This window comes from Heloderma suspectum, chromosome 1 (assembly GCF_057233095.1).
Source record: "Heloderma suspectum isolate Gila_16-S chromosome 1, 16-S_ref, whole genome shotgun sequence".
Taxonomy (NCBI): Eukaryota; Metazoa; Chordata; class Lepidosauria; order Squamata; family Helodermatidae; genus Heloderma; species Heloderma suspectum.
In genome coordinates, this window is record NC_139458.1 from 7,116,611 (window position 1) to 7,130,060 (window position 13,450).

Below are 13,450 nucleotides of genomic sequence, written 5' to 3' on the forward strand. Positions count from 1 at the left end.
AGCGGGCCCACCCCCACCAGGCTTGGATCCAGCCCCTCAGCGTGCGCGTGCGCGTTTCGAACGGCGGCCTGGCGGGGGTCCCCGGCTTCGTGCTGCGCCCCGGCCAGCCCGAGGCGCAGGAGGAGGAGGAGGAGGAGGAGGAGGGCGCCGCCTTCCCGCGCCCCTCCCCCTCGGCCGGAGCCCGCGCCGCCTCCCTTCCCGCGCGGCTCGCGGGGGAGTCCCGGATGTTGGCCCCGCGCCCCGCGCCTCCGCGCTCGGCTTCCATAAAAGGACAGCGCCTCCGCCGGCCCCTCCTCGCCTCGCCTCGCCTCGCCGCCCCTCCGCCGGCCGGGCCTCCCCCGCCGCCTCCGCCTCTTCCCCCTCCCCTCCCCTCCCCTCGCAGTCCCCTCAGGCGGCGCCCCCGGGAGCGGGGAAGGCTTCGGGGGCGGGGGCGGCGGCCGTGGTGGCTCCTGTCCGGGCTGACTGGCGGCGTCCGCAGGGGCGGAGAAGCGAAGCCGCCTCGAAACCGGGGAGGCGGGCAGAGGGGAGCGGCGGCGGCGGCGGCTCCTCGGACTCCGCTGGCAGCCCCGCGGAAGGGGCGTTCGCACGCGCGGGTCCAGCAGAGCCGCGCGAAGAGGTAACAGGGCGCGCGGGGGGCGAGGGAGAGCGCGCCCCTGCTTCGCCGCCCCCTCCCAGGCTGCGGAGAGGGAGAGGAGCGCGAGGAGGGGCCCGCGCTTTCCTCGCTCCACGTCATCGCTGCCCCGCTTGTGGGGAGGGGCGGCGCGAACGCGCCGGCGGAGCCCCCGGGCCGCTTCGTGCGTGTGGGGCGGGGTCGCGTTGTGGGAGCGTGTATGGGGGGCGCGCGGAGCGGGGCGCCGGTCTTCCCTCTGAAGAACATGCGAAGAGCCGCGCCGGATCAGGCCCAGGGCCCGCCCAGTCCTGCGATCTGGTCACACGGGGGCCAAGCAGCTGCCCGGGAAGCCCGCGAGCAGGGCGTGAGCGCCGCGGCGCCCCCGCCCATGGCCCCCAGCAACTGGTGTGCATTGGCGGACCGCCTCTGATCCTGGAGGGAGCGCACAGCCGCCAGGACTGGTGGCCGTTGAGAGCCTCCCCGTCCGGGGCTTTGCCTAACCCTTTTAAGTCCATCCAAATGGGTGGCCATCACTACCGCGTGTGGAAGCGAATTCCATAGTTAAAACTGTGTGAAGAAGCCCTTCCTTTTATCTGTTCTGAATCGCCCACCAATCAGCTTCATGGGCTGACTGCAGGTTCTAGTGTTGTGAGCAGGGTCCTAGTCCCTTCTGAGGTGCCTGGGTTGCTGCTTCTCTCATAGAGTGCCTTTTAGGGATGCGATCATTCATTCTTTTTCTCTCTCTTCAGTGTCTCTCATTCCCCCCCCCCGCCTAATTTTTTCCAGGTTTCCTTTTCAGAGTCTCCCCCTGTTACATTTTCCAGAGGACGTAGCTCGTTTAGTCTGTGTTGCAGTAAAAAATGTTGTTGTCCTTGCTGCATGCTATCATAGTCCCAACACACATCCAACCCCATGGAGATTAGTTTGGACAGACATGTGTTTCTCCGTTTCTCTTTTCCTTCCTTTCTTTCTTTGCACATCACTCCTTGCCCCTACACAACAGGAGTAATACTTTCCTTGTTCCCTTCAGAGGGGGCTTAAGTTCACAAAAATCTTAGCCCCTGCATAGTGTTACCCTGGACCTCTTTAAAGGATCACTGTGAACCTGCAAAACTTCTACATAGTGGGTTGTATCCAGTGTTAGTTCTACTTAGAGTAAACCCATTCAGATGACTGAGACTTACTTCAGACTAACATTGGATACAGCCCACTGTGTAAAAATGAATATATGTATATTGGGGGGGGGGTGAATAATAAAGAACAGGGGATCGAGGAGGCTGTTATGTCTGTATGGAGCGATTTGTCCTCATGGGCTAGTCTGTTTTCCCAGAATAGTTTTAACACCTGTTTAACACAGATATGTGAACTTCATCCAGGGTAGGGGGCATATTGCATCGCTGTTGGGTGGCCAGGTAAAAACCAGGATGGATGGTGTATGTCTGTAAGAGAGAAGATGGACATTAAACAAATAAGGAAAGGATTGATGTGTTGTAACTACAGGTGAGATGCTGAATAAGGGAATGCTGTAGTAACTTCTTCTTTAAATATATCAAGCAGAGTTGGGTCTAAATAAGGTTTCAGTTTGCATTCCCTTCAAGCTTGCACAGTCCTTGTTCTTGGGCAGCTGGAAGTTTGCAGTGGCTCCCCCCCCCCCCACTGCCTTACAAAGTTCGTTGTAAACTGAGCCGCATTGTGAGCTCTCAGCCTTGCTGGAGTTGACTTTAGGGAGTTTGTTTGCTTTCCCTGGATTTTGCTTATTCCTGCTTTTTTCCCTCTCCCTGACTTTCTTCACTTAAGTGGGAAGCAGGGGAGAGGCTTGTGAGCTGTGTGCATGAGGCTTCTGCTTAGCTAATGAATGCCATTTCCTCTGCTTCGTGCTTGCAGGAAGGAGGAACGATGGCTCTGGACGGTATACGGATGCCAGATGGCTGCTACGCAGATGGGACGTGGGAGTTAAACGTCCATGTCACAGACCTGAACAGAGATGTCACTCTGAGGGTCACAGGGGAGGTCCACATTGGTGGTGTCATGCTGAAACTGGTGGAAAAACTTGGTAAGTTGTAATAACTAGGGGGAAAGGTGTGGCCCTTCTCATTGCTTTGGTGCTTTTCTGAATGCTGGAAGGCAAACAGGAGGTGGGCGTAGAAATGGAATTGCATATTTGCATCACACATGGGACTGACTTCAGAAACCCTTAGCTATTTTTAAATGCTTAGCTTTTGTTAAAGGAACAGAGATCAACCTCAAGCAGCCTACAGGCCACATCAGGTCTGCTGAATCTCTTTAGCTTTCCTGCTGCTGACTTGCCATAATTGCCCCCTCGCCGTTCCCTGCTTCATATGGTGGTAGCTGTGTTTATTTACAACACTGCACTTGAACGTGTGTGGTCACTTTTCATAGCGACACACAGTGCTCATCCTAGGCGATGGTATGGCAAGCCTGGGAGTGGTTGGAGGGTCCCAGATACTGAGAAATAAATTACTTTGTCTTTCTCTTTTGCTTGTCTGTTTTCACTCATTATTATGAGAGAGTATCTCATTTATGTAATGCCTGTTCAGCTGGATTCGGGGAGTTGTGACTGATTTCACCATACAACTTAAATCTAAAGGCTGGTTTATAGAATCGGCAGAACAGTTTTCAAGTTTTTCCTGGAGTGGTTTAACTAGAGGCTGTAAATTAGTGTTGCAAGTAGGAGTTGTGTGTTGGAGTACTTAAACACAAAATGTACAAAACTAGTATGTCAGGCTTCTAGCTGACATGCTATTTTTTCTATATACATGGAGTTCTTTACAGGACAACATCTAAATGTGCAGCCTGAAGTGGAACAATCCAGTGAAAGCTTTTGTGCCACTTCCGGTGGTAGTCTAAGCTGGCCCTTATGCATTCCAAGTCCTGGAAATATTGAATAATGTACTTGCATGTACGAGCTTCACATAGAAATCTTGCTGTCTGATCTCTGGTGCTCCTTGAGCTGTCATACCAGAGGCTTGTGCTGTTGCAATGGAAATGGGGTCCTGTGCTAGGCAAGCTGGGAAAGCCATCTAACACAACTCTACTTGCCCTTTAAACACCATTTTGATTATCCTGTGGTTGCCACACAAGGAGCCATAGCTGGCTTGTTCCTTGTTGCTCTTCAAAAGCTCTTAGCTTCTGAGACGGGGGTGGGCTGCAAATCTAATACCAGAAATGTGGTGTAAGTAACTGAAGCCATCTATGCTTGCTTTTTTTTTCTAATTTAAAAAAATTAGGGGAGGTTTCCCAAAGTTTTTAAATCACTGCAAAATTCTAGGGTAATGCTCTATTGTGGGTGGCTGTTCCTTGCCTTTTGGCTCACAAAATCTTCATAGAATCATAGAATGGTAGGGTTGGAAGGGGCCTACCAGACCATTTAGTCCAACCCCCTGCTCAGTGCAGGAATCCAAGTCAGAGCATCCCTGACAGATGACTGTCCAGCCTTGTCTTGAATGCCTCCAGCATGGGAGAGCCCACTACCTCCCTAGGGAATTGGTTCCATTGTCGTATTGCTCTAACAGTCAGGAAGTTTTTCCTAATGTTCAGCTGGAATCTGTCTTCCTGTCACTTGAGCCCATTCTTCCGTGTCCTGCATTCTGGGATGATGGAGAAGAGATGCTGGCCTTCTTCTCTGTGACAACCTTTCAAGTACTTGAAGAGCGCTATCATCTCTCCCCTCAGTCTTCTCTTCTCAAGGCTAAACATGCCCAGTTCTTTCAGTCTCTCTTCATAGGGCTTTGTTTCCAGTCCCCTGATCATCTTGGTTGCCCTCCTCTGGACCCTCTCCAGCTTGTCTGCATCTTCTTAAAGTGCGGTGCCCAAAAGTGGACACAGTACTCCAGATGAGGCCTAACCAGTGCTGAGTAGAGGGAAACTAGTACTTCCCGGGATTTGGAAGCGATGCTTCTATGAATGCAGCTCAAAAGAGCATTTGCCTTTTTTGCAGCCACATGACATTGTTCAGCTTGTGATCGACAACAGTTCCAAGATCCTTCTCGCTTGTAGTGTTGTTGAGCTACGTATCCCCCACCTTGTAACTGTGCAATTGGTTTCTTTTTCCTAGGTGCAGAACTTGGCATTTATCCTTATTAAATGTCATTCTGTTGTTTTCTGCCCAGCGCTCCAGTCTATCCAGATCACTTTGAATTTTGTTTCTGTCTTCCAAGGTATTAGCTACCCCGCCCAATTTTGTGTCATCTGCAAATTTGATCAGTATTCCCTGCACCTCCTCCTCCAAGTCACTAATAAGAACGTTGAAGAGCACTGGGCCCAGGACTGAGCCCTGCGGTACCCCACTCGGTACCTCTCCCCAGTTTGAGAAGATCCCATTGATCTTTGAGTCTGATTCAGTTTGTAAGAATGTAAACTAAGTGCCAGGTAAGAAGGATCTGTGCCTGGGCTCAAAAATATTAAAACAATTTTGCAAGAACATTTTGCTGTTATGTAGCTAAGATTTAATTTAAACGTCCATTCCTTCTTTACTTGATGTCTGGCTTTCTGAAAGGGTTGTGCAGCATTGGAGCTGACCACCTCCCTTAGACAACAAGTAGGTCTGTGTCTTGTGGACGATACCATCTGGCGTTATGCCTTATATTGCAGTCTCGCAGGTAATTACACCTGCAGTAAGAAACAATTTCTTCAGACTTCCTGTTACTCATTGGTGGGCAGACTATTAACTTTTTGCCCTTACCTGCCAGGCCATTATCTGTTTTTATCCAGTGTAAGCCCTGGACGGTGTTACTATGCTGTTGTAGATGAACACTAGTTACATTGCAGGCTGCATAAGGAGTATCCTAGTCTATACCTGCCACCTGGTAATTGGACATGACCGCTGCTATACAGCATGGTGTGTTGTTGTGAAGCCCCATGGAATGGAGTGGGCATTGCATTGGAGCAGTGCCACTTGGCACATTATGCCCAGTGTGCTTGCACCAATGTGTTCCTCATTTTGAGGAGCGCGCTGTACATCAGTGTTAAATTTTTTGTGCTGATAAAAGATGTTGAGGTTTATACAGTTAGTAATCTGATGTGTTCCTTCCTTAATAATACATTTGAAACTGATTAGTATACTGTGAACTCAAGGAAAATAGCCATATCAGCTCCCCAGCACACTTCTGATACTGTGTAAATACTTGATTTATTGCCTAGCTGTGCACAATAAGTCATGGTTGGCCTAGTTTAAAAAAAAAAGCCATCCTGTAGTGGATGAAGACTTCATAGTGATGTAATAAGGAAGGAAAAGCAGATATAAATACTTGCTTCAAAAGGAAGCTTGTGTTTGCATGAAGGACTCTTAGGCGTGATGTGGCTTTGGAACTGTAGAAAATATGTTTCAATAATATTTTTGTGCTTGGTTATAAAAGCAATGGCTTGAGGAGATAACATGTCTCAGCACTTAAACTTGTTCAGCTTTTACGAACATTAAGGGAATAAATGTCACTGTCCCTTCCATACTGAGTAAGCCAGTAAGAAGCATTACTTTGAGAGTCACTAATGTTGAATTGTTTTTGTGTATTAATATTATTTCATTTCATTATTATAAATATTATAATATTTCATTTTGCTCAATAGCTGAACCTCTCTGGGCAGTTCCCAACATTCACAAAAATTATAAACCACAACATTGTACAACATTATACAAACATTTCATGATACAACATAATAAAACATAGCCTAAAATTTTTAATGTACAACATTTTAAACAGCTAAAAACAATTTCAATAAACAATTTTGACAATAGAGTTGTTCAAGACAGCTGACATAAATGCCCCATCATATGCCATTAAATTCTGGAGAATAGAAGGCAGTCTTAACCTGGAGCCAAAAAGATGACAGTGTTGGCACCAGGTGGGCCTCAATAGGGAGCTCTTTCCATAGTCAGGGGGCTACTACTGAAAAGGCCCTCTCCTTTGTTGCCATCTTCCAAGCTTCCCTTGGAGGAGGCCGTCAGAGGAAGGCCCAGATATCGACCAGAATGTCTGGATAAGTTCATATTGGGAGAAGCATTCCATCAGGTATTGCAGTCCTGAGCCATGTAAGCCTTTATAGGTTACACCAGCACCTTGAATTGGGCTTGGAAACATACAGGCAGCAAATGCAAGTGGGCCAGAATTAGTCTTACATGCTCAGACCTTCTGGTCCCAGTTATTAATCTGGCTGCCGCATTTAGCATAAACTGCAGCTTCTGAACAGTCTTCAAGGGCAGCCCATGTAGAGTGCATTGCATTAATCTAACTTGGACGTTACCAGAGCGTAGATTACTGAAGCCAGGTCATCCCCAGCCAGAACAGCCCCATCCAGAACAGGCTGAGCACCCTCTATCTGATCAGAAGAATCGCCCACTAGCAGCATCTCAGTCTTAGCTGGATGGAGCTTATTAGTCCTCATTCAGTCCGTTGTTGTGGCCAGGCACTGATTCAGCACATCCACAGCCTTACCTGATGAGGATGAAAAGGAGAAGTAGAGCTGTGTGTCATCAGTATACTCATGACAGCGCACTCCAGAACTCCGGGTGACACCACTCAGTGGTTCCATTTAGATGTTAAATGGCATGGGGGACAAAACTGACCCCTGAGGAACCCAATGTTGGAGAATCCATGGGGCCAAGCAATATTCCCCAAGTCCTACCTTCTGGAGCTGGCCATCCAAGTAAGAGCGGAACTGCAATGCAGTACCCTCAACTCGCCCCAGTCGCCCCAGAACGATACCGTGGTTGATGGTATCGAAAGTCACTGAGAGATCCAGGAGTATCAACGGGATCACACCCCCTGTCCCTCTCCTGACATAGGTCATCATACAGCTGGTTGGCCACCACCTGATCAAGGACCTTGCCCATGAAAAGAACATTTGCACCGACCTAAAGTTGTTAAGATCTTCTAGCTCCAGAGAGGATTGCTTCAGGAATGGTTGCACGGTCACCTCTTTCAGACAGCATGGGACCACTCCCTCTTGCAAGGAGGCGTTAATCACCTCCCTGGCCCAACTGGTTGTTTCCTCCCTGCTGGTTTTTATAAGCCCAGAGGGGCAAGGATCCAGTATGGAAGAGGTTGCACAAACCCGTCCAAGCACCTTGTCAATGTCCTCGAGCTGTAACCACTGAAACTCATCCAAGAAAATTGGACCAGGCTGTGCTCTGGATATGCCACCTGATTCACCTGCTATATCACTGGAGTCTTTTAAGTCCTAGGGATGCAGGGTATTTTATTCTGGAAGAGTCTAGCAAAGGCGTTACAGCAGGACTCAGATGGATCTACAGTATCCTTAGAGCCAGCATGTAATAGGCCCTGGACGACCCTGAAAAGCTCTGCTGGGCAGAAGATAGAGGATACAATAGAGGCAGTGAGACGTTGTTTTAAGCTGCCCTCACTGCCCCTGAATATACATTACGATAGGCACATACTAGTGTTCAACTGAATCCCCTAGGAGTTTTTCTCCCATCTACACTCAAGCTATTTTGTTTCATCTCTCTCAGCTCCAGGGTATACCATGGAGCCATATGAGCTCTACTGCAGAGAGGGCACTCGGGAGCAATAGTTTCAGCTGCCCAAGTCATTTCTGTGTTCCACAGACAGACCAGGTTTTTGACAGAAACGCCAGCTGTATCAGCTGGAAGACCCTCTGGAAACCCTCTGGATCCATTAGCCTCTGGGGGCTGATCATCTTAAGAGGTCCCCCACCCTTGCAGAGGGGAAAAGCCACCCTCAGTCTACACCTCAATGGGAGGTGATCTGACCATGACAAAGAAACCGATTCAAAGTCCCCCGCCTTCAGATCACTATCCCCATGGCCAGCTGAAAAAACCAAGCCTAGAGTGTGGCCTGCTACGTGTTGGGCCGATGACATGTTGAGACAATCCATGGTTGTCATGGAGGGCATGAAATACTGATCCGCCCCAGACAAAGTGCCCTTGGCATGAATGTCGATGTCCCTAAAACCAGCAGCCTAGGGGACCTCTGCATCGCATCCAAGATCACCTGTGTTAGCTCAGGTAGGGAGACTGCTGTGTAGCGGGGTGGGCGGTGTACTAGCAGGATCCCCAACCTGCCCAGCTAGCCCAACACAAGATGCAAACACTCCAGACTGATAGTATAATTTGCTCAAGTATAGGATGGAATCTGGTGGAGAGAGCTTGCTGTTAGGATACTTTCCACAGGATAAAAATTACTCAAAATTCAGACGTTCTCATGCAAACATCTCATAAGAAGAGCTAGGCATAAATTTAGTTTGCAGTGGGTTTGATTAAGCGCCAGAAACAGGTTGGGCAAAAGTGCATCCTCATTTGGAAGTGCATCCTCATTTGGAAGTAGAGGCATATTTAATCCTCTCTATAGTTTTATTTTAAAACTTCGCATCGCTGCTAAGTACTTTTATATTGTAGGTTCAAGCTTTCATATTTCATATTGTTTTATGCTGTATTTTGTGGTTTTAGTTTTTGTGAACCACCTAGAGAGCTTCGGATATTGGGCAGTATAGAAATTAAATAATATAAATAAATACAGGATAGCTACACTTTTCTTAAGATAATTGGTGTGTCCATTTCTGTTTAATAGCCCTTGCAGTATATTGTGGAATCTAAGTAGTGGAGTTGTTCCATAGTTACTTAAATTATGGCTGTTATCACTGTCAAGTGATAAGAGCTGAAGTTAGCTGTAGGAGTGCGCAAAAAAAAAAAAAATCCAAAAAACAGGAGCAAACCTTAATATATGCCAGTTAATCTCTTTGCAGTATGCCACTTTGCGTATTGCTTGACCCTGCACCAATTTCAGCTATAGGCTGTGAAAGACAGAGGGAAAGGTGTGACTTCTTGAAAACACAAATTCATTCTTGTAAATATTGGAGTGAGCCACTTCACCTAAACTTCTTTAATTTGATGATGCTAAAGACCCAGCTTCTCTCTCCTGTTTGGATCCAGCAGGAGACAAAAAGAGGGACTATGAGGTACTTCAAACTTCCTTGTACAGGAACACTGTACTGGAGAGGTAAATCAGTGCTGATGCTGCCCTCGTTCTGTATAAGCTCTGGAAGCACTATAGCAACAATGGTCTATGATGTGCCACTTGGATTCCAGACCTGTGATGTGCATTCCACTCTCTGTACTAGACAGTAATAGGAAAAATCTATCCCAGGATGTCCATCTGTTGTTGTACTCTTCTGGTCACTTCTCTTTTAAACAGTTGTTGGTTCATGTAGTGCAGTGGATCATGTTTGAGGTGAAGTCCCCTCTACAAGCCAGAGTGAAGTAGTGAAACTTCTTACAGTACCTTTGATCGGTGAACGCAGGCCAGCTTATAAAATGCATCAAGCCAACTTAAAAGCCCAGGGAACCATACAAGTAAACATGTCCTGAAATGTATGGTAGTTACATAGAGTACTCACTCAGAGCGTGTGTGTGTGTGTGTGTGTGCGCGCGCGTGCTTAAACTATGTTTTGTTAAACAGACCTTTAAAAGGAACTGGATGCAAATGCAAACTCTGAAAGATTGTATTCTTTGAGTTGTCTTTTTGTCCATCCTGTTTATCAGAGTGTTCTGAAAAGTCTTGGGATACTAATATGTGTTTGGAGTAGATGTACTTTGTATGCATCTTCTCATTAATTCTATAAACAACCCAGTTTTACTGACTTGTTCAATTTACTAGAAGCGTCCATCTGTTTTTGGACGATGAGATTCTAATCAAATGCAGTGGGCATGTCTCTTATAAGAATGTTGGATTGCAATCCTAAGCAAATTTCAAATCCCTCTGAGTAAACATGCCATTGACAGCCAGAAGATACCAAGTTATACATCTGGGGCCAGTTCGGTTATAATACAGCCCGTCCCTTAATACATCAGGGACATACCACAGAATCCTGCAAAGGTGACAGTTGGGTGGGAAGGGATTCATTGAACACACCCATATGACTCTTTCCCAAGTGTTGCCATGGACATGGGATGTTATCAATAGGAAGAGACTCACACACTACTGAAATAACATGTGAAAGATTCTTCAGTTGCCCATGATTGCTTCATTTATTTTGTGATGGGGTGTTAAGGGTGTGACTTTTTTGGATGTGACTGGCTGCGTTTGGACATCACTTTAAGCCATGGTGGTTTAATAAGCTACTCACAATAGCTTATTTTTGAAATAGTCCTTGATGCCTTGCCACACAACTGGGGTAACAACCTACTGTGAGTAGCTTATTAAGATACTGTGTATAATCTGAGTCATCCCCCCCCACCTTCTGTTCCTCTCCAGTCCTCCTGCCTGAGCAGTGTTGATAACATTGATAACATTGCAGCAGCCTGTTTTAACCTTCCAAATATCCCAATGAGATGGAAGGGGTGTGGGGTTAAGTACAGGGGCTTAATTCAGTGCTTCCAGCATCACCCTGACAAGGGGGTGGTGGCTCGAAAGTGCTGGAAGTTTTCAGGATCAGGACCAAACTTCATACGCCCTCCCCTAGTCGGGAGGCACCCGATGCACCATCAAAACCCTGCGCCATTACTCATAAAGGAGCAGAAATCCCGTGTGCACCAAAAAGGGGGTAGCTGCTATAATACTTTGGGGGTTTGCAGGATCGAGACTGAACTTCACATGCAGCCTCTCCTAATTGGAAGGCACCTGCTGTACCATCAAAACCATGCACAATTACTCCAGAGGAGGGAAAATCCTGGGTTTGCCAAAAAGGGGGTGGCACAAATAAACCCTTGGGGGTTTGCAGGATCGGGACAAAACCCTCAATTGTGCATTTCCCCCCATAGCCATTGCTGGCATAGACGCCTTCATTGTCCAAAATCAACGACAATAACATGGAATTGCGCATTTCACCTGCCCAGACATTGCTGGCAAAGCCACTTCTGTTCACTATAGCATTAGCACTAAGGCAAAATTGTGCGAAAGCACAATTGAGCACCCCCCCCCCCATAGCCTTTTTGCTTCTTCATGGAAAAGTGACCAGAGAAGGAAAAAGGGGTGGGAGCTATAACTCCTGGACAGTTCGCTGGAATGGGGCAAAATTTCACAGGTGGGGTGCCTTCATGGGGGGGGCCTCCAGATGCTGTAGCAGATTATTGTGAAACTGTGCTTCATGGAGAAGTGAGCAATTCTTTCCCTATTCCCCTGTTTTTCCCTATTTCCCAAGTTGCACAGTTTCAAAGTAGCAATCAGAGAAGCCTGTCATTGTGTAATTTCACTCTAGTGGGGTAGTGTGAGGCTGTCATTGTACTTGGGGAAAGCTGTCATTTTGTAATTGTAATGCAGTTATCAGGGAAGACTGTGCTTGTTTGGCTGTGGCTGTCCCTGGGTTGCTTGTCAGAATTCGGAAATAGGGCTCTGCAGGCTGGAGCAGAGTGGCTGCAACAGTTTTGGCTGCCTTTGCCAGCCAACTCTGTAGGATTGGACTAAGCTCAGTGAGCGCCAGATGACACGTTAACCCATGGTGGGTTAAATAACCCTTACTGCAGGCCATAGGTTATCAGAGTGGCTTATTTTAGCTAAATAAGCCATCGTGGATTAAAAAATTTTCAACAGACGACATGATAACCAACAATGAGTTAAATAAGCCATGGTGGCTTATTTAACCCATTGTGTGTTATTGTGTCATCCGTACCCAGTCACTATCTGCTTTGGTTATTTAAACCACACTAGTTGTTAAGGTATTGTTGGTTTCCCCTTTGCCTTCAAAGAAAATGTCAATTACTTTCGTAGCTGACAGTTACTAAATTTAACTAAGTTTGCTTTAACAGCTGTTGCTGTTGTTGTCATAACTGTGGTATAATGCATAGTTAGGTTTGGCAAATAGAGTGAGAGTCAGTTAAATTGCTTAGGAGATGAGTTCAAAGATTTAGGATTTTTTCAGACCATTTTGGTGACTAGCTTTCCTATGGAAGAGTTTTGTTTCTTGAAATATATTCATAGATTTCAAGAATAAACTGCTTGCTTATAGGCTTGGATTGTAATCCTTACTATGCATGATGTTGCTGCCATGCTGCACTTTGTTTCAAGGTGTTGACTATCAGTAGTAAGCTTAATGTGATGCATAGGCAATGGGATAAGCATTGGGATAAGCATTGTGTGTGTAACGCACTGAGCCACATTTCTCCCTCAATTCACTAGCCATGGAAAAGGCGCTGTAGAGCAGAGGGATGTTTGTCTTTGGCTTGGAAAGCCAGAGGAACACTGAGCTGATGAGCAAGAGCAATCCTATTCCTGGTCAGCAATCCTGTTAATAATCTACATTTCTGGCAGCTCAGATTGGATTAGAAAGCTGGGGGTCGTGGGAGCAAGACCAGTATACATGAAATAATCTTTCCCTTGCTCGTTCTCTCTTAATTCCCTACTCCTTTGGCATCCCAGCTATAGAAGCCTTGGTGAGGAGTACTTTTGTGCATATAAAATAGGCATGCTACTTTGGGGCTTCTGTCCCTTGGTTACTCTTCATTTCGCATGTGGTCCACCCTCCTGATGCTATGGACCTGCTTGAAAACCCTGTGAGAGCAAGAGATTGCGAAGGGATTGCATCTCTGGGCACAGTGTGCCCCCCCCCCCCGGTCTACCCCTGTTGCAGTGTTTCTGACAGCTGTAATATTACTGGCAACTGGAATAAAAATGGATTCTAAAATTGAGTATATATAAAGCAGCTTGGTATGTGGCTAGGGATTTGTCAGACAATTGGTATACTCAGTGTCTAACAAATATAGGGAAGAAACTGAAGTTAGAATGCTATTTATATAAGAGCTATTGGCCATTTCCAATGTAACCCTTTGTGCCTTTATCCCTTTTGAATGTGCTGCCTACCACATTCTATGTGGAATACTGCCACAGCCTGGTGCAGATATACCTGCATTTTCTA

The 13,450-nt window shown here is 46.9% G+C and overlaps 1 protein-coding gene across 8 annotated transcripts in view; it reads left to right on the top strand.

Annotated features, from left to right (window-relative positions):
• Nucleotides 1–420: 420 nt before the first annotated feature.
• FERMT2 (FERM domain containing kindlin 2) overlaps nt 421–13,450 on the top strand; it is a 159,642-nt gene continuing 146,612 nt past the window's right edge. For all 8 annotated transcript variants that reach the window (XM_084834608.1, XM_084834628.1, XM_084834597.1 and 5 more), the window contains exons 1-2: nt 421–616; nt 2,495–2,663. In XM_084834608.1, coding sequence (XP_084690734.1) covers nt 2,507–2,663 — 157 coding nt within the window. In that variant the 5' untranslated portion in view covers nt 421–616; nt 2,495–2,506. The remainder of the gene's footprint in view (nt 617–2,494; nt 2,664–13,450) is intronic.